The sequence below is a fragment of the Manduca sexta genome, chromosome 17, assembly GCF_014839805.1.
Source record: "Manduca sexta isolate Smith_Timp_Sample1 chromosome 17, JHU_Msex_v1.0, whole genome shotgun sequence".
NCBI classification, from domain to species: Eukaryota; Metazoa; Arthropoda; class Insecta; order Lepidoptera; family Sphingidae; genus Manduca; species Manduca sexta.
Window position 1 is genome coordinate 8,067,941 of NC_051131.1, and position 24,916 is coordinate 8,092,856.

Genomic DNA, 24,916 nt, shown 5'->3' on the forward strand with positions numbered 1-24,916 from the left:
AGCGTTGATATCAATCATCATTCAAGCATATTATACGCCTGTATTTTGTATGTACCTAACATGTATTGACATTTTTGTTTGGATGATGTTACTAATAATAAACAGAAACAAAACAAAAAGCGTAGGTATATACAAGATACATTTTTGTTTACCATAAAGCCGAAACACCCAAATATTTTGGTATTTTCTTTATTTTTACCCTGTTGGCCTTTGTCAAAAGAATTAAAAATCAAACAAAAACGGAAGCTTTGTTAAACGTTTAAAATAAAAATCTGTGCTTGGTCGCGCTCCGCGCTTTGAATACTCTTTGATTCAGATGTACTGGTGTACTCACCGATTCAGGTGAATAGGGCAACTTATCCCGGTCCCGAGTGAGGCGCATAAAAAATATTTGGACGCATGCCAACGTAGCTGCCGTTTCGCCAGCGGCGTCGTCGCGACGCCCCTTAATTTGACCATCGGTTTCAATAATTCGTAATGCAATAGTCGAAAATAAAAACACGGTTACGTTCTGAACATACGTCAGCGATGACGTTCTTGGAGTCATCGTTGTTGCGGAAATTCTCTGTTGCTGTACTAATAATATATTGCCAAATTTTGGTGTCTGTTTGGATGGCGATCACAGTATGGCGGCAAACAGTAGTCACCGTTCCAGAGATTAGTTGCTGTAGATACGATAAGACAAGCCAACGTAATTTGGCGACTGCCAGAAGTATTGTTAATCGACATTATAATCTTTGAACTGCATACAAACCTATTTACCATAAGGTCCAGTTTAGGCTATCTTTATTTCATTATTTTTGTTTTTTTGTTTTCAGGTGAGTAACGGCAATGTCATCGACACAGGAACACCGACCTTGCTGGTATTTATCGTTTTTTTTTTACTAAGCATGATAAAAAAAGCGAGAATATTATGCGTACCATAATTCATTCACCATACCCCACATGATCTCATTTAATGTCTGCCGAATCAATCCGCTAACCCGCTTTTCATACATTCCTTGAGTAAATCGAGTAACCAACGTGATTACAAATGATCTCTTATAATACTGAGCACTCATTTTCAATGGCGTATCATCATGAAGTTAGCGGTGGATGACAGCCTGTGTACCAAATAATATGTTTTTAGAGCGAGACTGTTATTTAAACAATACTATTAATATAAAAAATAGATTAAATATTCTCAAGATGTCATGTGAGAGACTTATATCGTGGTATCAGGGCTATGTGTGTATTGGGTGCATTTCACTATTTATCTACTTATTGTTAATTACTTTTTTTATGGATCCGCCTGTGGGAAAATTCTAGCTTGGATTAAATGTACTTTCGCGGGATACGCAGTTGTCTATTTTATATTGAACATCGAAATGTCGGTATTCAAATAGCAATTTTTGGATTTCCTTCTATCAAACATTCCATCTTAGTATCTAATCATTTCCACAAATTGTCACATCCATATTTTTATTTATTACATAACTCGTGATAGGATAATAATTAAAATCATAATTATTAGTTGCATACAGCTTAGTCATATTTGTAGAGCCACTGATTATAAGTGTCAGTTATCCATCAATCAATCAGTGTTAAGAATTTTATTAAATTGATAATCATTTTAAATTTTTTACTTGTGTGAGTAAAATGTGTCACGGTGTCAAAGCTCGTGTCGTATTATAAAGCGGCATGTTCCATACCATCGTTAATTAAGTAAACACGTGCGGTGATTTTAGTTAGTAGAATACGACCTCATCAATATACATCTTAATAAATAACGTAATTTACTTCCATTGAACATGACATTGATGTAGGCCAGAGACTGGCACACGACGCCGTGAAATGCTTTGATCTTGCACGTACACGTAGTTGTAAAATTAATTACACTCACCACTTAATCAAGATATTTTTGTTCATATTATAAACCGTTTAGTAAAAGCTGGATAAATTAAACGTGAATCGCATCGCCAGTTATATTTAGCTCAAACCAGATGATACACTATTTACAACATACGAGTAATGCTGGTTATCCTGCTGCTTGCAGAGCTCGAGAATCAACTCAAACTTTCGTGTTACTATATTGTACAGAACAAATCCATTCGACGAATGGAAATAAGATAACTAAAACTAGACTCTGGCAAAAGGTAACTATCTTCAACCCGCTAGACAGATTTTCTTCAAACATAGCTAAGAGTCGTTCCGATTAAATCAGCATTCAAATAAAATAACCGCATTTGAACCGGCCGGGCCCTTTCGTTTAGACGGCACTTGAACACATACATCTCTATGTATGATATATAATATATCAAAGATGCCTAAATATTATTGTTATAAATATTGAAAACTGCACTTGTCCAATAGTTAATACGAATGTCATATATTACATATAGTACGCCACATTTTTGGCGCGCATTCTGTGACGTCACATTCCGCGACAACATCGAAGAATAATAACACTACAGCGACATTGACCTTTCCTGTATTTTGAAGTGTTTATTTATTGTGGTGTCAATATATTTTGAACTACACGAACGTGAAAACAAACGGAAATAAATTGTAATAAAAGTGATTTGACATGGGACAAAGATCAAAATAGAAAGTACAGTGTAATAACGTGTTGTTCGCGACTCTGCCCGAGTATATGATCTTTTTCAGAATTAAAACTCTTTTGTATAATTTTGTTTTTTTATTAACGGAAAAGGGCGATTTGTTAATTCAGGTACATTTTCCATCTATGTGCCAAATTTTATCCTAATCAGTAGTAGTTTTAACAGCGGTTTCTGGGTTTACGCCTAACAAACATTGAAACATCATAAAATTTAGGTTATGCATTAGTATCTCACTTATACCTATTATGCTCTCGTTAGTTGGTACTGCAAACGATAACAAAAGAAATATTTAATTGGTTATGATCCATTTATCTACCAATAACTTATTTTTTCGCACAATTCACATTCTGAACTGATATGTTTCTTCAGCCGGTGGTAATTAGTTTATACATTGTATGTGACCATGTAAGATCGAGATAATTTTTGACTGAGCAGCACATTAGCAATCAATCGTCTGATTTTATTTAAATCCCATTAAGATTCGCATTCATATCTATTTACTAATTAGTATGCATAGGTATAAATAATGTGTAAAGTGACTTATTGATTATCTCTCATAAAAGTTTTTCAAATAATACTATATTGTACTTGTTATACTCATTACTAGTTTTCTAGTCTAGTCATTTCTCGATTTAAAAGTACCACTGAGCACTTTTACGTAATCAAAAGCAAATGTAAGTAGTAATATAACTGACAACCAAATCCATTCAATAATTTAAGCTTAATATAATAACAAACATACTTATTTATATATTTTCACATTTCCTAGTACGCTGTTAGGTATGAAAAATTTACCTTGAATCGTGAATTTACTACAGGGTACAAATGCAAAAAAGTAAAGTGAGCTCAACACTTTAGTAATACGCACGATTCAACCAAAAACATGAATAATGTATTTTCCAAAACTGCCTACATATGTAATTATGTCGCTGCTCGTATTCCTTTGACTTAAATGCAAACCTAAAACAGGATTTGTTGAGATTACGTTGCTACATGCTTCTAATTTAGGGAAATTAATTAGGTAACTGCCAACTGCTGTTTCCTTAATATTTTTTAACTCACAAAGCAAGATTTCGTTAAGATTATTCATGGAAATCGCGGTAAAATAAATACAGAACTTTTAACAACGTCATACTTGTTACCGGTTAACAATTTTAATTCTAAATGTGGATCGTGACGTCATCATTCCCTCCAATCCATAAATGTCACGGTGCTTATAGAATACATAAATTGTGACATGGTAAATTATTGAAATTCAGAATGAAGTAACCTAATTAATAAAAATATGGTACGTAGGTACATATTTTATACTACCTTTATAATAGAGATAGTGAATATAATATAACCATATTTAAGTCAAACGTATATTAACCCATTACTAGGGTATTTACGAGGCCATATTTTTGCTTTCATAAAAAATGCATACAAATTATAAACAATATTTTTATGTTATAAATGGGATGCGTGCAGAATAAATTTTACCCATGTGACAGACGTAGTTGAGTTCGGTATATAAAAAATAGTATTTATTAGGGATAAGCCAAATACTGTTTTTACCGAATGAATAAAAAGTATTGTACCGAATTATTTAGCCACTGTAAGTTTTGTTCATGGCTCACTTTTCACTTATATCTTATATTTAACATGTTCTTAGAAACTTTGATAACCTATTCTGTTTTCGAATTTTACCTGCTAATAATTAATTTTATATTTCTGAAAATTTTACATAATTTTGTATATTACGTTGTATACTTAAAAACTGTTCACATTTCTTCTTCTTTTGAAGAAATATGAACAGTATTAAATTTAAGTAGTTATCAAAATAATTAATAATAAGCTATTTATTAAAATTGTTCTAGTGAATATATTCTCTGTTGCCATGTAAACATAAACAATGTTTATAACACAGCAACGTTATCATATCAAACCCTACAAACTATGTCACCTTAGTAAAATTGTCTTGCATTGAAGCACCATTAAGGCCTCGGCTGGATCAGTGCCAGAGTGGGAGTATTATTAGCACGCCGACAACGACTGAGTTAATCAGGCTCAAATAAGATCAATATTTTCCCTAGGTGAAGTGATAGTTTAAGAGCCGACAATGCCTTCTCGAGACCGGTGCGCCGCGCCGCATCTCTTCGGTCGGAACTGGGATCAGACATTATATACCCAATTGAGCCAATGCGAGACGTCGCATCAGAGCTGACGTGCGCCGCGCCGTTTGCGCACAGTTTGTTTCTTCAAAATTATAATTTCAATATGTAATTAAGTATTTTGGATACAATATTTGGAGGGATTTATTCGTTTATATTATATAGTTTAGATCAATAAAGATTTTGTACTCAATGTACATATAAATAAATGAATTAGACGCTCGACTAACCCCAAGCGCCACGCCATAGGCATTAGACACCCATAAGCAGTAACTACGCCCATAGAATTTTGATGATAGTACGTGGCATTGCTTTTGTCAGGTTTTAATGTAAGGTTATATACAATTTCTTTTTGTTAGATCTTGATAAAGTAATTAATAACTACTGTTTATAATGTATTAAGTACTTATAAACTGTAAACGTGGTAAATCATATTATAGACAGTATTAAGTATAATTGAAACACTATTTTTTTAACAACCTGTTCTAGTCGTTGGGTAGAGAGTAACTTAAGTAATTTATGTAATGTCAGTGTGTTTTTCGATCACGAATTTCCTTTAAAATATATCATTTATTTTTGTGTAGTTAGAAATGAAATAGGCGAAAATTAAAAACAAAGCTTGTTGGGCTTTGAAGAAACCAAAGCAACTTATAATTTTTACGAAAAAAAGTGATTCACAGATTAATCTATTGGTCGAAAACAATCTAGTGATGTATTGCATTTTTAAACTGGCCTGCTCAACCCACTGGGCAGTCGCCACAGAAACTTGTTCTACATAAAGCCCTATTTTCGGCGATCGTAGACCGTGTGGACTGAATATAATATATTGTAATAGTCTTCTTATTGAGTATTGATTGGCTATCGTCTTAAAAAGATAATTATAGCACCATGATATAAGTTGTTGTCTATGGGCTCGGATGGCGTATGCTCAAATAACTAGACTGTTATAAATATATTATCTATGTTTGAAATATCTATACACACGAATAATATGACCTAAGATTGAACGCGTATTACCATCGCACAGTTAAGAAAACACTAGCAGGAAACGGGCACACGGCTAGAATAATAATTTCTAATTGAAGTGCAACACCAGCGATAGACTACAGAGGTTGGTTTTCCATATTTCATACATAACATTTTAGTAGAGACGTTAGAAAAATGTGGAGTTTTACAGAAGTATGTTACTTAATAAAATTCTCGTCTTTATATTAAAATAAATATTAGTTTTTTTTAAAGGCTTGTGATATGCTAAATTAACTATCTATACAGTCATATTCGTCGATGAGGCATATGTATGGGTCGTTAATTATATTTAATAATATCAGACAAACTACTGAAGCAATTATGAATTGAACACATAAAACGCAAGATCTGCGAAAGGACTTACTTTATGCGCAATACCTTTGTGCCAAAGTCCATGAAGGAGGGAAAAGTGAGCAAGGTGTATAAAGACATTTTCCATTCACTCAATGTGTCGCCAATACGCGGAGCATAATAGGGCTTAGTTATTGCGTTCTCGGTTGGTCCCACCTACTTCCGAAAACCATTTGACATCAAATAGTAAATGTGTTTTAATGCTTCAACTGTTGCCCTTTCATAAATTTAATTAATGTACTTTATTCTTATTAAACGCTATATGAAACATAATAATGTTATGTCGCTATTTAGATGGGGCAATATAACAATTTTTATATTAGTCTAATGGCTTATTTGCACATTCATAATAAGCGGATGAAACTCAGTTAATAGCTGAAAAAGAAACTTGAGAAAACATTACAATGAGGCGTAAACAGTTAATCTTAATTTGAATATGGCCAGAAAGCGGTAAAAGAAGAACTAATAGCAACTAGCTGAAGGCAATTTTCATAACCTACAGTCAATGGCTCAGAACTCGCGCACCGGGCAGGTTTATTGTGTGCTGTACATAATATTAGTGCGTTGCGTGACCATTTGCGTGAGATAACTGCGTGCCAGCAAGAGAAATGTTCACTTACACGTACAAATACATAGTATATCTTATACATACAGTGACGTATAACATCTCATCCTTATCAATATTCAAATAGATATCTACAATATCTACATCCTTGTGATGGTAATCCGCCATATTTGTTGACATATCAACTTCACAATTTAAGGTCGCCTTACTGTCACATGAAACTCTTTAGTTGGTTTAATATCTGTCGTGTGAACGCTACCTCTGGAATTTTGAGTTCAGTCCCATCGGTTTCTCTATTCCTGTCGCTAAGCAGTATTACACCATCCTTATTACATATGCCAGTTGTCCAACAAGACTTGTGCGTCCGCTCATTTAGCTTTAAATTAAAAAAAAACATGCTCCGTGAACCGTGGGTATACTAATTGCACTTCTGTCTAGACCCCTTCGGGTAACACGCTAGGGCTATGCAAACTCAGAACTGCAAATTTATAATTATTCATGATATATTTAAAATAGCCTCGCGCGAGGGTATTTGTCACTATTTGTCTGTTTTATGCGACAAATGTAAACAATAGGTCATACAATGATAGGTGTTGCAAGAAGAAACTCAGTATTTATACACTATAGAAGTTATGATTTTTCCTTACATGGAAAAGTAAACCCATGTAGTTTTTGTAGCTTCGACTGTCCCCAACCTATTCTTTTTTTAATGGTTTCCGTTAATCGTTAAGTGATTATAATATTATTATAGTCTGTCAGCTATATTTAAAATGTAAAAGATAATTAATTTTAAACGACTGTCCCAGATCCAGAGCACTGTTTTATATTACCGAGCTGCAAATTGTTTCATGTATTTTAGATTTCTAAATCCCTTTGTATTTCCAACTATTGTCCAATTTGTCTTATTATTTAGCTCTTGTTCAACTGGTATATATGCAGATTAAAAACGCTTAATTAACGGAATCAGCGGTCCATAAAATAGGGTGTACCTCGGGTGCAGTTTCAAAGAGATTGGCTCGGCGAACCGAGCAAGCGCCCAGCCTGTGATGCAACGTCAACGTGCTTTCCATCATTTTTAAACGCTTCACTAGGTAGCCGCCACTGAACTGTACACGTGAGCATAGTACATTCTGGCTTGATTGAAACCTATTGGTTTATGTGTTTATGTCTACGGGAATAATGGTACACATAACTTGTTTTTTCTTCCATTTGACGTCTGACATGTTCATAACGATTATTAAAGTTACTATAGTTTAAAGTGTGTACCCTCGTTTCGTCATGATTTTGTATCCTTGGTAGTAAATATATAGCTGTGGCTATATATTTTGTAGTCTCCGATTTGAGAGCGAATAAAAAAAACGTATCTAAGAGAAGAGTAAGAAAAGAATATGCAAGATTTATACATATCAAACTTAACCAAAGTCGATTCTATGGTTTTATTCTATTCAGATTATTATATAGTGATTTACGATTCTGTTGTTTACAAAAAATACACCACGAATTTAAAAACTCCTCCTTTTTTAAAATCGGATAAAAACCCTCTATTGCCTGTGTCCATCATTCAAGCAGTCCTCGCAGAAATAAATCAAACATGTTGGGTTTACAAAGAGACGCGTTTTCAAATCCATACACATACAATGGATAAAAATATATAAAAGTATTGAAAATATTATAATATAATGTTGAGATATCAAACCAGTTTTTAGTATAGAGGACTATATATTTAATAGAAAGTAAATACAAAAGACAAAACTATAATGATGGTTACGTTCGGTGGTTTCGAAGTCGAGTCCAATATGGCACCCGACCGTCCTTCCTGTCGTCGGTGTTGCCAGCGCGGAAAGGCCATAAACACCCGCGCGAGGCATAGACAATAATTTATATTTATATATATTATTATAATAATTTATATATATTATTAATATTACGAACGAACTTACATGGCCTCGGTACAACCAAAATTTACCAAAAAAATCCAGGATCATTGTATTAGGCTAAATTTAAAATATGCAAATAATATTTATCGGAGAACAGAATGAAGCTTGGTTGTGGAGCTCTTTGTGCCTCGCCCTGCGCCAGGGTTGTAGTAACAGTGCGTGTGCCTTTTGGACAATTCAAATTAGAAGCGGTTGTTGTTGGCCCTGAAGGGAAATATGTTTCATAAGTTTCATTACTGTAGCATTTAAGAAGGGATGCCGTGCAGCGTTTATATAAATTTTCGCCTCATCTATGGTGGCAGTAACGTTGCGAAGTTCTATGCTTGAAGATTGAACTTTAAGTGAGAGTATATTTACCAGTTTTGCTATCTTAAAAATAACTTGTTGTTATAATATTGTAGACATAATATAATATTATAAATTGTAAATGGATTAGTACTCTGATAACGCATTTTGGGCATTCCGTAATGAGTTCGATTTTGTTTACTTATAACATGAGTCATTTCTTCCTGCCTTTATTTTAGTAAAATGTACTACTTATCTTTTAAGCCTGTTTTACACAAACGATTTGCTTTAGTTTTTGCTGCCGGCCATCTGCCTAACATCAATTCCCTCTCGGATATCCAAGATAAAATTAACACTTCTATATCAATATGGAAATTACTAGATCAAATACCTTCGCCATATTAAACCTTAGCGTGTTCACTCTGCGTTTTATAATGTTACCGAACCACTAAACACAGTCCCGCATTTTACAATTCACATGACATAAAAGATAAAATAACTGGATCGTGCTATGTCGTGTGTACAAAGCTTGAAATGTATGGAATTTTCTAATTTCATTGTTGTCGCGTCTGCTTTATTCTTTTGCTCATAAAATGTCGATGAAATGTAATCAAATATTTATTGATTCAATTAAATCGCTGAAAGGGGAGAGATATTGGACGGGTGAAGCGACAAAATTATTAATGATAAACCCAGAGACCATTTTCGCATGTCAGCTTGTTACAATTATATTTAAAGCGTTACGCGTGGGTACACGGGCATCAGAGGAATACTTTATGGGGATTCCAACTCATTTGAGCACTTCAAACAATATGAAATATTTATAATGAGTCAGATCTGATGTTGGTACAAGTAAATCGTACACCCATCTGCGACGTGCAGATAGCAAAAATGGAGCGGGGCGTTCACGCGGATATTGGCTTATGGCTGACAAGTTGCGGCGTGTAGTGAGACTGTGAGAGGATCGTTCGCGGCGCGTCACCAGCCCGGAATACGGCTATTTTGACTTTTTACGATCAAGTACTGAATGTCGACGCTATTGTGAAGCTCGCACATTGAACCAGCCGCAGTTCCTTTGTGTTCATATATAGTTAATATTTGTTAGCAAAATATACGCATGTGGCGAAAACGTTTACAGTCACGCTCACTATTTCAAGTTTCTTGTGAGATTCGCACATATTTATTAAATATTTTATAATTGTACCGGGAAACATCCTATTAATTTTAACTAAAAAAATTAGATCATTTTGTGTAATTAATAAATTAATCCTGTTTTCAATGGAGAGAGGTTGCTTCAGTAAAAATTTACACTTATTTTAATGAAATTGAAATTATTTGAAAGGACTATTTTCATATTCGTTATTGGTTGGGATGATCCATATGCATAATGTTAAAGCAAACGGGGATACCCAAACGGAAAGACAGGCTACGCGCTTCGCTAAGCACTGTAAATATTCTTCCGGTTAAATTTTACCGCTGCAAGTTGTTAAATTTTTAATACCAAACGATATTCAGAATAAGACATCTCGCGAAAACCAACACGCTCATCATGCTAATCTTTGTAGACACAGTGAAACTAAGACAAGTTAAAATAATTATTATTCCCTTTGTTTTAACACAGCCCTAAATAATATCAACCGTGAAGGTTCAATGTTTCTTCGATTGTACTTCAAACTATAATAAATACCTATAAGATGTTGATAAACAAGATTAATTCTCATTTACAGCATATAATATGTGTAAACTATAGAGCAAGCTCTCCATTAATGCCATCAGCAAATTAAATTACGCGTGTTGCGTCCCGCTTCCGTGCCTGCTCTACTTTTACGTTCAAAAAGCTTGTAAAAAATAATAAATACGTATTAGTCTAACTTTATAACTTTCCAATGAGAACAAAATCAGTTAATTCTTATTGTATTACGTACTTAACGAACAATGGTGTTTAAATGTCCGTTTCGTATGACAATAACATTAGAATGACCATCTTGATAACTCACGGAGCTGCGGGTTACCAGTTACCACCCAGCTTAGAGGATAATTCGAGCAATTAATGCAGGAATAGGAGCGAAATGGTATCTTAACGGGCTTATGTTTGTGTTTACAAGAGTCAGCATCTGTTCAGCGGAGTAAGCGAGGGTACAGCAGGGGTGAATGGCGTAAGGCCGCGCATGACCGGCGTTAAAATGTGCCAGGAGGGTGAGGAGTGAGGACTCGCTTATATACCCACTTCGCAGAAACCCCATGCTATTAATCTCCGTTTTGTGAATAACGATCGGTCTAACATTAAACTTGTTATTTGACTTGGTATTTTTCATTATTTTAAAATCAAACACAATGACAGGATTGACGTAGGCACACGGAGCATAAAAATGTCCTGACAAGTGCGAGTAATAATGTAAATACTGGTGGAGTGCTTCCCCTCGGATTCTTCGCTTGGAGGCCGCTCGCAATATTACTTATATTATATTTAATCAAACGGTGCACAATGTTTCATTTACTGAAGATTTAATGTGAACCTTAATATTTAATATTTTAAAACGTTATTTATGTTGATTGCATCATCATCTATGTTTGTAAATAAAACTCGAAATACATGCTTTATGAATGTTGTGTATTTTGTAAGTTGTAAATGTGTGTTATAAATGCGTCGGAGTTATGCAAAACGAAGCTAAACAATGATACTGCTATTTACACTTGACACTCAAGTTGATCGGTCCCTAGGCGAGCGTGCCTTCGCTACTCTGTGCCAGAGGTTTGGTCGCGCTCAATTACGTTTAATCGGTCTTGATATAATTATCTCATTGTCAACTGTGCTACTCACTCATCTTTCAATGGCGTTTCAGACTTCAAACGAAGCAATTTTATCCTTATACTTTTAATATTAATTGTGTCCCTAAAGCATTATTGTTTTTTAAGAAGTTTTATACCAATTCCATTCAATTTACCTAACCCAAATATGTATTTGTCTAAATATATATAATCAATATCGTATATTCGTGATCTCCACAAGGTTTTTAGGTTTGACCGGGATTTTATACAGTCAACTTTTAGATTTTGACTTTATAAAATATACTGATTTCCAGGCATTGTATACTCTCACACGATTAAAAGTCAAGGCTCCCACCATTTGAGCACGTTTGGTTATGTGTGATACGTTCTTCCATGGTATGCTAGCGTATAAATACCACGTTGTTTCAGTATTTCCAAGAAGGGGTGACGCCAAGCAGGCGCACGTTAAAAATCTAATAACTTTCTATGTTATTCATAATATATATAAGTTCTACCTTATTACAACATAATTCGTTGAAAGAAACTCACATACGAAAAATTATTCAACGAAATGGTAAAGCAGTATGGGTAATGGTATATTCGTATAGGTCGAGGGAATTTGAAAACTGTCCAACATAATACAAGAGTACTTTAAAAGTGAAGTAAGATGGCATTTAAAGACTTAACTACGCAAGATTCAATGACGCTGAAAGATCTAACATCTCTTCAAACATCACATTTAATGTTTCACTCGTACAAAATATTGTTTGCCTTCGTGGTATCCGTCGCGACCTCCGAGAAACTAATAAGTTCTCCCTTTACCTTTATATTAATAGAAAACAGTTTTTAGAATATCTACTCATGTTTATTTTTATAGATAGATGTTCGAGATTTGATTATAATAGATTTGTTTGTTTCGTCTTGTTCACATTATCTTATGGGTTAACAATAATTTGAAAACCGTATTCACTTTCCATTAATTAATTTCATTTATTTTTTGTTTGCGTTATGCTAGATCCAACCGATTTTAGAAAAATGTTTGATTATTGGCACATAAAACGTGTTTGCTTTTTTTTTGTATTTCACGGAATTATCTACCTGCTGGTTACCTATTTGTGTTAAAAAAACCTTTCTAGATGATCGTCCGTTCGGTTAAATATAGTAAGGATAAATCATATAAACAACGTGAATTCGTTTACAAACACCATTACAGCTTTAGTTCAGAAACAAACGAGACTAAGCAGTGAGGCGGTGGTGTGAGACGAATTACAGACGCGCTCTATAAAAAGTCAGTTTGTTTACGGGATCGCCGGATACGCCTGGAAGATGGCGCACCACATGTGTAATGGTTATTGTAATATTTTCCAATTATTAACCGCAGATTACGAATTTATGTAAAGCTGTTATTTTATGTGCCACTATAACGCATTAAAATTAGATACATCGGGGCATATCGCTAGCTGCCCACCATCTTGATCGTCCCTTCGCATTAAACTGTAGGCCAGGATCGTTCTGTAAATTTAAATATGTTATAGACGGTGTTTTTGTGAGCGGAATATTTATCTGTTTCGTTAGTTGAATATTGTTAACACGTAGCTTCTTGCGCTGTTGGAGGATGAGTCATAGCTATTGTGTCGTGGTGTTACCATAAATAGCCGCGAGATCTGGAGGGCGCTAAGAATCACGACACATGTACTACGAAATCATCGCCCGCGCGGACTGGACAATTAGAACTCAAAAGCGAAGTGCCCTCAGGAGGAACTAGAATTCCTACTCGAGTTGCGTGTACCGCCGCGGGTTTTCTATTTTGTGTAACAACTACACTTTGTACAAAGTACAATGAAGACTCACACGCAATGTTTAAACATCTTTGGTATTGAAGATTTCTCCGTAAAAATATATTATCTCGGTGCTGAGATTTATGTTGTTACAAGTACTACGTGGAAGAGGGACTTTATTTTCTCGGCATTATCGTATTCCCGGGACTCAATAGAATGTAAGTCCGGATTCCAGGAACGTTGAAACGCTTTACTGATATGTATAGTGTTTATTTTATTTTTAAGTTATTGAGGGTTAAATATAAAGTTGCTATAAATGTGATAAATAAAATCTTGTACTGTTTTTTTTTTTTTTAATTTTTACCAGACGTAGGTATTTAAAAATACCTAAATATTTATTGAAGTAAATTATGTCCCACGCTGTAGGTTTATTCAATTATCTGCTTTGTTTATTTTCTATGAATCCGTTTCTGTACATGAACGCGAAAACCGCCTAAAGTGGACACATCTGGGTTTTAATAATGTTTTGCTGGATTATTATCGCGGCTATATAGACGATATTGCTTTCTTAGTGTGTAATACACCCGCGAGCTTTAATATCCAGAAAGATGGTTTGGAACTTCTAACTATATTAATTAAAGAGAAGAAATTATGGGCCATTATTCCTCTCATGTTTAATTAATCGTAAAGTCAACATTTATGAGGCTTGATCAGCTTCATTAAAAACTAGGTGTTGCTAGCGACTCCGCCCACGTGTAAAGTGTTTCTGGCTACAAAAGTCCTTAAACACTGTAGCGATATATAGCGCCACCTATTGAGCTATTCACCTATTGGTGCTGATGCCACGACGTCAGCGGCATCTATTTAGGTATCTGTTTAAATAATCCCCTTATTTCAGATGGAAGCAAATTACCCAGTTAATCCAGGACATGGCCTGTGTGCCAAATTTCATCCAAATCTGTTCAGCTGTCTTTGCGTTTACTTCTAAAAAACACACAATTCACAAACTTTCGTATTTAAAATATTAGAACAATAAAATAAATAAAAACAGAATATTTATTATTTACCACATCTTATATTTATGCTTTTACTCTTAATTATGTACTTCTAACGACTATTCGCCGGATTTCCGTTCTCCAAATCATCGTCCCATCTGGGCCCTTGTGGCTGTCTCCAGAATACCTACACAAGATGTTAAAGACAGTTTCAAAAATAAATTATTACAATGAATCGATTGTCACTCTGCGATGTGAATATTCTAATGCCCGATCCAGGACTTCTTGCATGAATATCAGTTTTTACCAGCGAGGATTAACTTTTTTAAACTAGTCGTTGCCCACATAGTATTGCCGCATCAGTTCTTTTCAAGTATAAATTATAAATGAGAGTGTTGCGAAATTAGTCTCATGTTTATAGCATGTAAATGTAAATAATTAACAACGACTACATTATAATTCAAACAATCCGACGCTTACAATCACCCCTCCTTGCATATACTTTGTGGACCACCATTGTGACTAAATTTCGGCATTTAATGGTACGTCAGCGGGTTCCGAGAAGCTTTTTATTCGTCTAACTCCTGTTTTGTTGTTTACGCCCGATTTGTACTTCAGTTTTATGAAGCCGCTATCCACAGTTGTTGCTTGCTGTAATGTCTAAGAACAGTTCTATATTCTATATACAAATGATTTCCTACTGTATTACCGCAGTGATGGCTATCGCTCCCTCATTGGTTGAGAACGCGGTTTTAGTATTGTGTTGTGGTTTGTGCCTCGCGTGCTGTTAGCTCTAATAATTCAACACTGCGAATAAAAATATAGTGAAATGTTTTACGTAGAAATCACAAAGAGATAAGCAATGAGTCTGTAATGCAAAGGTAACGCAAACAGCGCAACCCCAGGGAGCCTCGCCGTCCTTTGGACCCCTCTTAACAAAGTCTTCAATGAAACCCCTCCACCCTCTGCCTATTATTGATATATTTTATCCGTAAAGATAGATACCACTGTCGTCTCACCGGCGCGATAGGTCGCAAAAATATATTTCGCCATTTTTCCTTTCTTTAGCAAAGCCATTCAAATCAATACAATATGGCAAATTGCTGTATGATTTAGATATTACGTGTCCGGATAGTATACTTACATCAAAATAAGCTACAAATGATTGCTGAAGAATAATATGGATATCACAGTAAAAAAGATAAGTGCGACATCGAATAGCCTTGTTTCATCTGACGGAAGATTATAAAAATAGCTTCTCCAGTTTCCACGAACACTTTCCGATAGGGTAAAGTAGTATAGCAACCAAATTGTTTGTATATTAACACTTTTGATTAATAATTGCAGCAATGTATCTATTATCTTTATCACACCTAATTAACGCCATTATCGAAGGAAAATAAAAACAAAGCATCCGTAACCAATTCTGTACCTACTAAATTTGCAATTCTTACGGTTTCCGCCGGTAGATGGAAGGGATGATGTAGGTTCTGCGCACACCTACGTCATCTAAATAGTATCCCTTATTACAAAGTTACGTCAAATATGGATTATTTATTTAAATTACTAAAAAGTGTTCGGTATAAATTCTAATACTGTTTGGACATATTACCGATTTTTATTATGTTAAGTAATTCATATTTTTTTTTTATGTATTTGTTTTCTTTTTTATCAAAAGACTATCAAATGAGTCAGTATATTTGGAATCGTAGTAGATCACCGCCGTCCATGCATATATCCAAAGCTAAAGAATGATCAAAATACATTAATAGGTGCAACCTGTGGGCAGTTTTGTCGTAAGAAAGTAGAAACGGTTAAGGCGAGGAATGGGGATGTAAGCCTTCTGTAATCTCAGTAAAAACATAAAACAAAAGTTTCGGTACTGTGAGTCTTGTAACTAGTACCTACCACCTTGCCGGTTAATTTATGTTACACCATAGTTTCTCAAAACTATTTCGTCTAGTGCCCACATAGAAAATCAGTTAGTGGCCCCCTCCAAATTATTTTATTCTAAACCAACCCAGTCATAAGAGTAATATCCTATTTCTGAGTCAAAACTTACCTTAATAATATTATAAATACTAAAGTATGTGAGTTTGTTTAAATAAACAAACTCACATACTTTAGTATTGTTGTTACGTTTTCACGGCTAAACTATAGAACGTATTCAAGTGAAATTTGGAACTGTAGGACGGACTCCCATGGAAGCGTGCAGCGCCCACAGAAGGGCGTTAGCGCTCACTTTGAATAAAACTGTTAGACAAATCTAACTGCAGCGTGGCTCTACCAAATATAAATTTTCCGAGATATTTTTTTTATGTCCTATTTGATACATATCGTTATATTATGACCAAATAACACAAATCCATTATAAATTGTAGCCTATGTGTTATTCTGATATATAACCAACATTACTGTAAAGTTTCTTCTAAATCCGTTCAGTAGTTTTTTCGTGAAAGAGGAACAAACATACATACATCCATCTTCACAAACTTTAGCATTTATAACAGTGGCATAATAGGTATAAACATCAATTGCGATGTATGAACACGAATGCGGGCTGAGGACGACGCGAGCGATGGCGCGGTGGACTAAGCAATTGTAACCAATAACCACTTCCTAATTTTCTCGTTTCCGTTATTACAGTACGTCTGTTGTAGTTGTGTGTTGCGTAACGCGTTATTTAAACTGTATCGCACTGAATATAACATTTATATGGACAATCAACAATGTTATTAGACATTATAGTACTCTTGGATAATATGTGAGCAAATTCATCATGTCAATATAAGATCGTGATGTTTTTTGTATTTGCTAATCAATCACGCTTTAAATATTCGACGGAATTTAGATTAGACTTGATGAATACTGAATAGAGTCTATTGACCATAGGCTAGATGTTACATGTTCTTTACCTCGTGAAGTTCAAGATTAATAACAATTTCATTAAAACTACATCGTTTAAGCATAGTCATCAAAAAATATGAAATACTTGACAAATTACAAGTTTAGAAAGAAAATCATGTGCACAAGTCGACTATGGAGCCTAAAACCTAAATTATATTGTCATTTGGTATACATTTATTAAACGGTACCTAATATAGGACGTAATAATTATTTCGAAAGATAATCCTTAGCAATATAATTGAATTCTGTTAACACAATCATTTGTACTATGTACAGTCAGCCACAAATATAGCTGAATAAATTCGAAACATTAAAACTCTTTTATTAACTTCAATTTAAACATACTTTCTTCTTTATCTAAAATTAAGTAAAACCTCTAAAGTTTGTTTTAGTGAAGAAAAAACAATTGGTGGTAACGGCATAAATGTTTAAAGGTGATTTAAAATTTTGTTTAGCTACTTTTGTGTCTGACTGTACATGTAATACCTGCAGATGCTCTGTTGTTAGTAGTTTTCTCTACAGCATGAACTAGTCGGCTCAACCGTAGCTGTACTACTATCCCACAGAAAAAACAACGTGCAATGCACCTAATCATTGTTGCCGCGTTGCGTTTCGAATGACCATTGAAATTGCCAGAGACCCAAGAAAGAAATCCTCGTTCCTCGCAATACATGCTATCAAATGATCCACGGTTTCTCTGTCAGAATGTTTTCGATTGGTTGTAATCACTTGTTGGATAAATTATGCATACTTATTAATATACTATTTTTGCATAGAGGTATTAGGAACAACCAACTTCCATGACTTTTATAGGCAACTATATATCCAGATAATATATTTATTCCATCTGAACTACCCATTAGCTGCCGTTTTATAAACTGCGCACGTGTAACTGTGTAAAATTAATTTATTTTCCGTTAACCTGCGCCTTTACCCAGCCGCACTGTTAGATGAGCCGAATATATAATATACTTACCATATATTTTTGTTGGTATGTATTAAGAACACGAGGGTAGCAAAGAACGGATTTTTTGCTCTGTTGATCGGAAATTAGGGCCCCCATTCAAATGTTAATAATTTCTCTTTGTGATTCTTAAATTTACCCATTGATTTACCATATGAATAACTAAAACGTACAATCTGATGGTATTTATTGCATTTTTTTGCAATGCAATTGTCATTTACTATTTAATCTACCGGAGTTCCAAAGCAACAGCTCGTATCTAAAGCGTATTTTACCCTAATTATTACTGCGTTCAACTCAATGTTGTCCACAAAGTTAAACGAACCAGTTGATTAGATGCGCAGGCAGGTAATGCATTAATAAACAAGCTTTTACAAAAACATCAACCATGTACATATATAATTTTAGAAGGGATGGGAACTGCCTATTTTATTTAACGTCCAAGGCTATTTCAGTTTTTAAGCGGCAGCGAGCCGGGGTCGGGATGGTCCGTGTTAGATTTCGTTCGCAATTTAATTTTGGGCCGACAAGCGTTTCGGACGTAAAATAAAATAAGGGCGAGTGCGTAGTGGTGGGCAACGGGCCCGACCTCTTTGTATAAACGGAATTGAAATTCACGTTTTGCATTCCGTCTTTGTGGAATATCACACTAAATTCTTGTATCTGCCATAGTATTAGAATCTATTTAATAATATGCGCTCAGTTCTTAAACCTTTTCTCTTTATGTTTAAACTGGTTGTGGTATTCCACTCATGAAATACTCGCGATGCTTTGGTGACCGTAGCGTTGCTAGTCGTGTTTTGGCACGAGTTGTTCGCGTCAATATTTCGATTCGCAGCCCAGAAACGTCAACTATAAGCGGGTTTATTTATTACGACGGAATTAGTACATAAACTACGTAGACCGCGTCCCTGAGACAAAATAACTTCGAATTCTTGATAGTTAAGGTTACACGGTTGACACAGTTAGTTTATTTTGATGATTGGTTTTGCTTTATGGTAAAATATTTAGTAAAATTATTTGAATGGTCGGTTTCAGCACATGGTGGGAACGGGCATGGCGACTCCGTTCCCTGCGGCGGCGGCGGCCGCGGCTGCAGCTGCACAGTTCGCCGCCAATGGCGATGCTCTCTCCGGGGTGAAGACAGACTCTGCGGGCCCTGCGGCTGCACCACAACAGCCTCTCGTCAAAAGCGAAGGACCGCCAGCGCAGGCTCCTCTACCACCTACAAATTTTTCACCGCAACCGACCACCCAAACACATCAGCCAAACAACATAGAAAATCAAAATCAAAATAACTCAGTAAGTACTAAAAGTAACAACAAGTCGTGTATTTCACATACAATTTCTTCAAGTCTCTCCAATCATTATACCTTTTATTGTTTCATAGAGTTTATAACAGGGCACTGTGTATGTGCAATGCGACCATTGTGAAATAGTGACGCAACATATCAAGAGACGAGCCAACGTTGTGCTGGCGGCCAAATTAAATGTTAAAACATTGATATTTACAGCAAAGTGAAGGCGAATCAAACGAAGACAATACGCCAGTGAGTGTGGCTGCGGTGGTGGCACAGCAAGCGGCTGCGGCCGTGGCACAGCAGCAAGCAGCGGCGGCGCACGCGGCCGCGGCGGCAGTCAGTGCGGCCGTCGCTGCCGGCGCAGCCGCTGCGCCTGCGCCCGCGCCTGACAAGAGTCTCGTACCCGTCTCACAAGCCTCGCAACCCAAACGATTACACGTCTCGAACATACCCTTCCGATTTAGAGATCCAGATCTAAGAAATATGTTTGGGGTATGTATACATTTGTTATCTTTGCACGGCATGGAACTGTTAAGAACCGACAGAACCGGTGGATTGAACTCATACTGTTTAACGTTTTGCTTTTCAGCAATATGGAACGATACTTGATGTAGAAATTATCTTCAATGAGCGCGGTTCCAAGGTAAGCATTTTCCGAATTGACATGACGATATTGAAGTGGCCCCGTCAAATTCTCCCTCGAAGAGAATTTCACTGTGGCCGCTTTTGAGATACTTTTAAATATAAGTAGATAAAGCGAAGCAATAATCATAATGTCAATAGATTAATTTCCCTTGCAGACATTCTTCTGTTTTGTTTGTTTCTAGTAAGTATTGTTTTACTGCGGTATGCAGTGTTTCATGTTATGATATGGTTAATGATGTTTATTGCTTTGATTTTATTATGAATGAGAGGAATAAATTAGTCCAATATTACTTTTTATTTTATTAATATTATGTCGATGTTCCTTTGATTCATACACTTGAAACTAGCACTTCATAGCTATTGTCTTGTATTTTTTGCGTTCTTTACTATTCAGTAATCGAAAGTTATTAGAATACAATTCAAAATGCAGTAGCTAAGAGGTCTTACTAACAAATCTCATTAGTAATTGCTGCCCAAACTAAAGTAACTACCAAGTTCATTCAAATATTTTTCTTTTAATAATAATAAAAACGTATCTTTTCAGTTATGCAAATTGATTGTTACTATGGCTTAACAAAGTTTAAAGGCAAATGGGCTTAGTTAAAATAATCATAATCGTGTTTAATTTAAAACTTCCTTTCATAGCATAATACTATTGGTATTAATGTTTGGTGCAGTATCTCTAATTGCATTGTATATTATCATTGAATAATATAATATTGTCTATTTATTCTTATCTCGAGAAAATTTGAAATCCCATACCTCTGACATGCTTTTATGTGGATCTTTATGTTTGTCTAAATTTTAATTGGAAATATTTAAGCACTAGAATGACGATATAATAAAAAGACGAACATGAAAAGTGAGTCATAGGTACAATTGATATAAGCAACATTAATAAAACTTATTGTAATAATACTCAAAAAACAACTCACTGTAAATGATAATTGCCATAAATTTCAAACTATGAGTACTGTATCGAAATAATTTTTTACAATAATTGATTGGATTGAACGCTTTTTCGTGTTTATTGCTTTCCTTGTGTCAGTTTGGTGACCGCCCCTAAAGTAGTCCATGCTCGCTCGTGTCAACAAAGTATTTTACTCTTTTCAATTAATAGCTCCAAGTTATTTTTTCTTCAAGCCTCACATTGGGACATGCAGTATTAGAGAATGATGCATCGTCACTATAACAGCTGATTTCCTAAGTCATGTTTTCAGGACAGCTCTATTATTCATTACTAATAAGGTTGTCATAATCGTCCAAACTGCTCCTGTACTTTCACTTTCACTACTATCAAACCAATTTTATTCATACCTATAATATAAAATATTTAGAAAAAAAAATACATTGACCAACATCCTTCTACTCGATGAGTTTATAGCACTAACGGCAAAAAGCAAGAATGTAATATAATTTGCTGAAGCTTTACTCCATCCACTATACATCAAAATCACTACCCGTCATCATGCCACAGTTAAGTTTGTTTCGACGCTTAACCCAGACTTAGTTGTCTAGTTGGCGGGTCGCTTCAACCTGTCCTAGAGCGACCGTAATCTGTATGATATTAATGTATTTTGTACGTATCATGTTACACTTGGTTATTTCATTTTTCATAGATGTGTGTAGTTTGGATGATGAATCTTGAGGAAATGTTTGATTCAGTGTAGATTGAGAACGTTCATATGTTTTTGTCCACTGTGTTATATATTAATAAATAATTGAGTCAATCGCTTCCTAACAAGGGAATATAATTTTTATTAGTTTTGGGCATGTTTATTACGCTGAACACTGAACGATTCGTCAAATTTAAATGCGAGTTATATTCTTAGGCGTTAGTAGGGTGCACCACATAGTTTGGCTTTATCTCGTATGTCACTTGTGTCTTCTCGTCTGTCCGATCGATTTCTGTGTCTGTCAACATTACTGAGAGCTTGATGCACTGCGTGAGCTGAGATGTACTGTACCGGGTGTACCAGTCACTCGTGTCGACTGCCGGGGGCCTTGCCGTTTTCTACATTAATATTAATTATACTCCTTTCGTCCTCTGCTCTTTCTGTCTCTCTGTCCCTCTCTCTCTTTCTCTCTCTGCCCAGATCATAGATTATATTATAAATATTGGCACCCAAACTAGTAATAATAGAGCTGTCATTGCTTTTATAAATGTAAGCGTTTCGTACAATCAGCAACCTGTTTGCCACTATCACAACTCGTTTCTTCCACTGTATTGTGTGCTGTGCTAGCTGCTTTTTGTATCTATGGGTCATCACCACGTTTTGAAAGTAGTTCAGTTTTGGATTATTAGTATTAAGTACTTTTAAATAAATATATTATTATGTATACATATAACGATTCATATTACGTGTTCTGAATGCTAAAGTACACCAAATGTAAGCTTTTTGTTTTCCTACTGAAGCAAGTTATCATCTGCATAACCGAACTAATATTATATTCGTGGATACGCTTTGGATTACGAGTTTGGCACTGTAAAGTATACCCATGCACAGTATCGTAAGGTTACGTAGCAGGTAGCCGTTAGTGCGAGCGCGCGTACGTTGGTCGAGCGTACGCGTGCGTGCGTGCCAGTAATAATGTTTGTCTGTAATCTGTATGTACATTGTATAGCCAGTCGGAAGTGTTGTTATAGAACATAGAATGTGTAAGATATGTGGGTGATGCGTTGTGCAAGTCTCCCGTGATCTGTGTATATTTTGTAATGGGACCGTGAACTGGTGTATCGTTTCAATTTTTTCTAGCTCCGATTAGATCTAGATAATGCATGACTGGTGATTATTCTGTATAGAACAAACTGCAGCTAACATCCCACACATTCATTGTCGTTGTACAATAAATAACGTAGTGATACCGAGTGAGAGATTGCCGAGTGCAGCGCGGAAGAAAGGCCCGGAGTACATTTGTACACTCACACACCGGTACCAATATCAAACCGATAGTACAGACTACTAGGTCGAGCGACTTTACATTAATTTTATTACTGTGATCCAAACGCTTATTATGTGTACCCATTCAGCTAGAATACGCTCAAGTATCAACGTACTCAATGAAATCAATAATGTATCCTGTCGATATTTCACTAGAATAATGTTTAAAGTTAAAAATATGCAATGCATAAATGTTAATTTTTGTTGCACGTTGTTTTTTGAGCGACGCTGTTTTTAATGCATGTTTTGTCTGTCTTGCATGCAGGGATTCGGTTTTGTAACATTCGCAAATAGTGGTGATGCGGAGCGAGCACGAGAGCGTCTTCACGGCACCGTGGTTGAGGGCAGAAAGATAGAGGTGTGCATGACTCAATGAATACCATCCGTAGCACTATGTAACTTTAACATCCCGCTCCTACGCCCACGCCCACGCCCACCGCAACCTGCGCTCGTCTGCTCTGTAGTTACTGTCATGCTAGTCGCGCTAGTCGCGCACGCGCCGCCGCGCCCGCGCCCGCGCCCGCGCACGCGCCGCCGCGCCGCCCCGCGCACCCCGCGCACCTCGCGCCTGGCGGCCCGCGGCTCGGCCACGCGCATTAGCACTAAGTATGCCGATAATAATCCACAACAAACCTTATTTATTTTATCCCTTTACTCTCTAGACGGTCATTTAAAATGCCGATCGAATGAGAGACTGTCTCACAGAGAATGTAGAAAGAAACGTACGAACGTACCGTCACATTGCCGCAGAGGTAAGACTGCTACAAACAAATTTTAGTTCCATACTATCTGTATATTTATTCCTATTTACAATATTCGAGACAATTGTCTATAATAAAATTATAGAGAGACATTATTCAAATACAGTTACATTTCTGTTTTGTTAAATCAATTTATTTTTCCCTCACCAAGGCGTGTATGCAAATAAATCTGAATTTTACATTGTAAAATGTCAAACGTCTGATCAACAGAAATGAAACTAAACAAATGTTTAGTAAGTTTTTATCAAAGGTTACGATAGACATTTGACATACTCTTGGCTGACTTCGCGGTATAATAAATACAAGTAAAATCAGTTCAACAACAGCAAAATTCTAATGCCACACTATTCACTGGAACCCCTTGAGACAGTTGCTGTGGATTTAAATTTTATAATTATTGGTAATAACTTTCTCATATTAACTTAACTCTCAAGTATTCGTTTCTTAAAGTCAGCCAATTCTGTTTAGCGCTAGTAATATATTCTGACATTGATTTTACTTCCAAATCAGGTTAATAATGCGACAGCGAGAGTGCAGACAAAGAAACCGCCGACAGTACCCAACGGTAAGTGTGGACTTTGTTATCTTTCCTATAAAATCCATATTTAAATCTTGTCTATTGCTAGAAAAGAAAACATTCCCATTCGTACGTGATAAAATTTTAAAACTCTAACCGCAATGAAACGGCATTCTTGAGCCAAAATTGATATTGACCCCTCTCTCAATGTTTACATGTATGAACTGTTATGAAATATGATGCATCTTGAGATATTTTTTTTCTAATCCATCCAGTAATTCTGGCTAGAAATGGATCAGTTCCCACTTTGGGTGAGAGAGCTGAAATTATAAGACTCAGTGTTGTATTATATAAATGTAACGTACATGTTGGCTAGCTCCATTGTCTGAATGCAATTAGGTGAATGCTATTTAGAGAATG

General features: G+C 35.6%; 1 protein-coding gene across 8 annotated transcripts in view; it reads left to right on the plus strand.

Annotated features, from left to right (window-relative positions):
• Positions 1-24,916, plus strand: part of LOC115443173 (RNA binding protein fox-1 homolog 1-like) — a 58,810-nt gene that overhangs the window by 24,032 nt on the left and 9,862 nt on the right. For 5 of the 8 annotated variants that reach the window (XM_030168463.2, XM_030168465.2, XM_037439520.1 and 2 more), the window contains exons 2-7: positions 819-863; positions 19,369-19,632; positions 19,845-20,123; positions 20,221-20,274; positions 23,484-23,576; positions 24,490-24,544. In XM_030168463.2, the coding sequence (XP_030024323.1) occupies positions 819-863; positions 19,369-19,632; positions 19,845-20,123; positions 20,221-20,274; positions 23,484-23,576; positions 24,490-24,544 (790 nt within the window). The remainder of the gene's footprint in view (positions 1-818; positions 864-19,368; positions 19,633-19,844; positions 20,124-20,220; positions 20,275-23,483; positions 23,577-24,489; positions 24,545-24,916) is intronic. The other 3 variants (XM_037439521.1, XM_037439522.1, XM_030168467.2) reach the window with 2 other exon arrangements.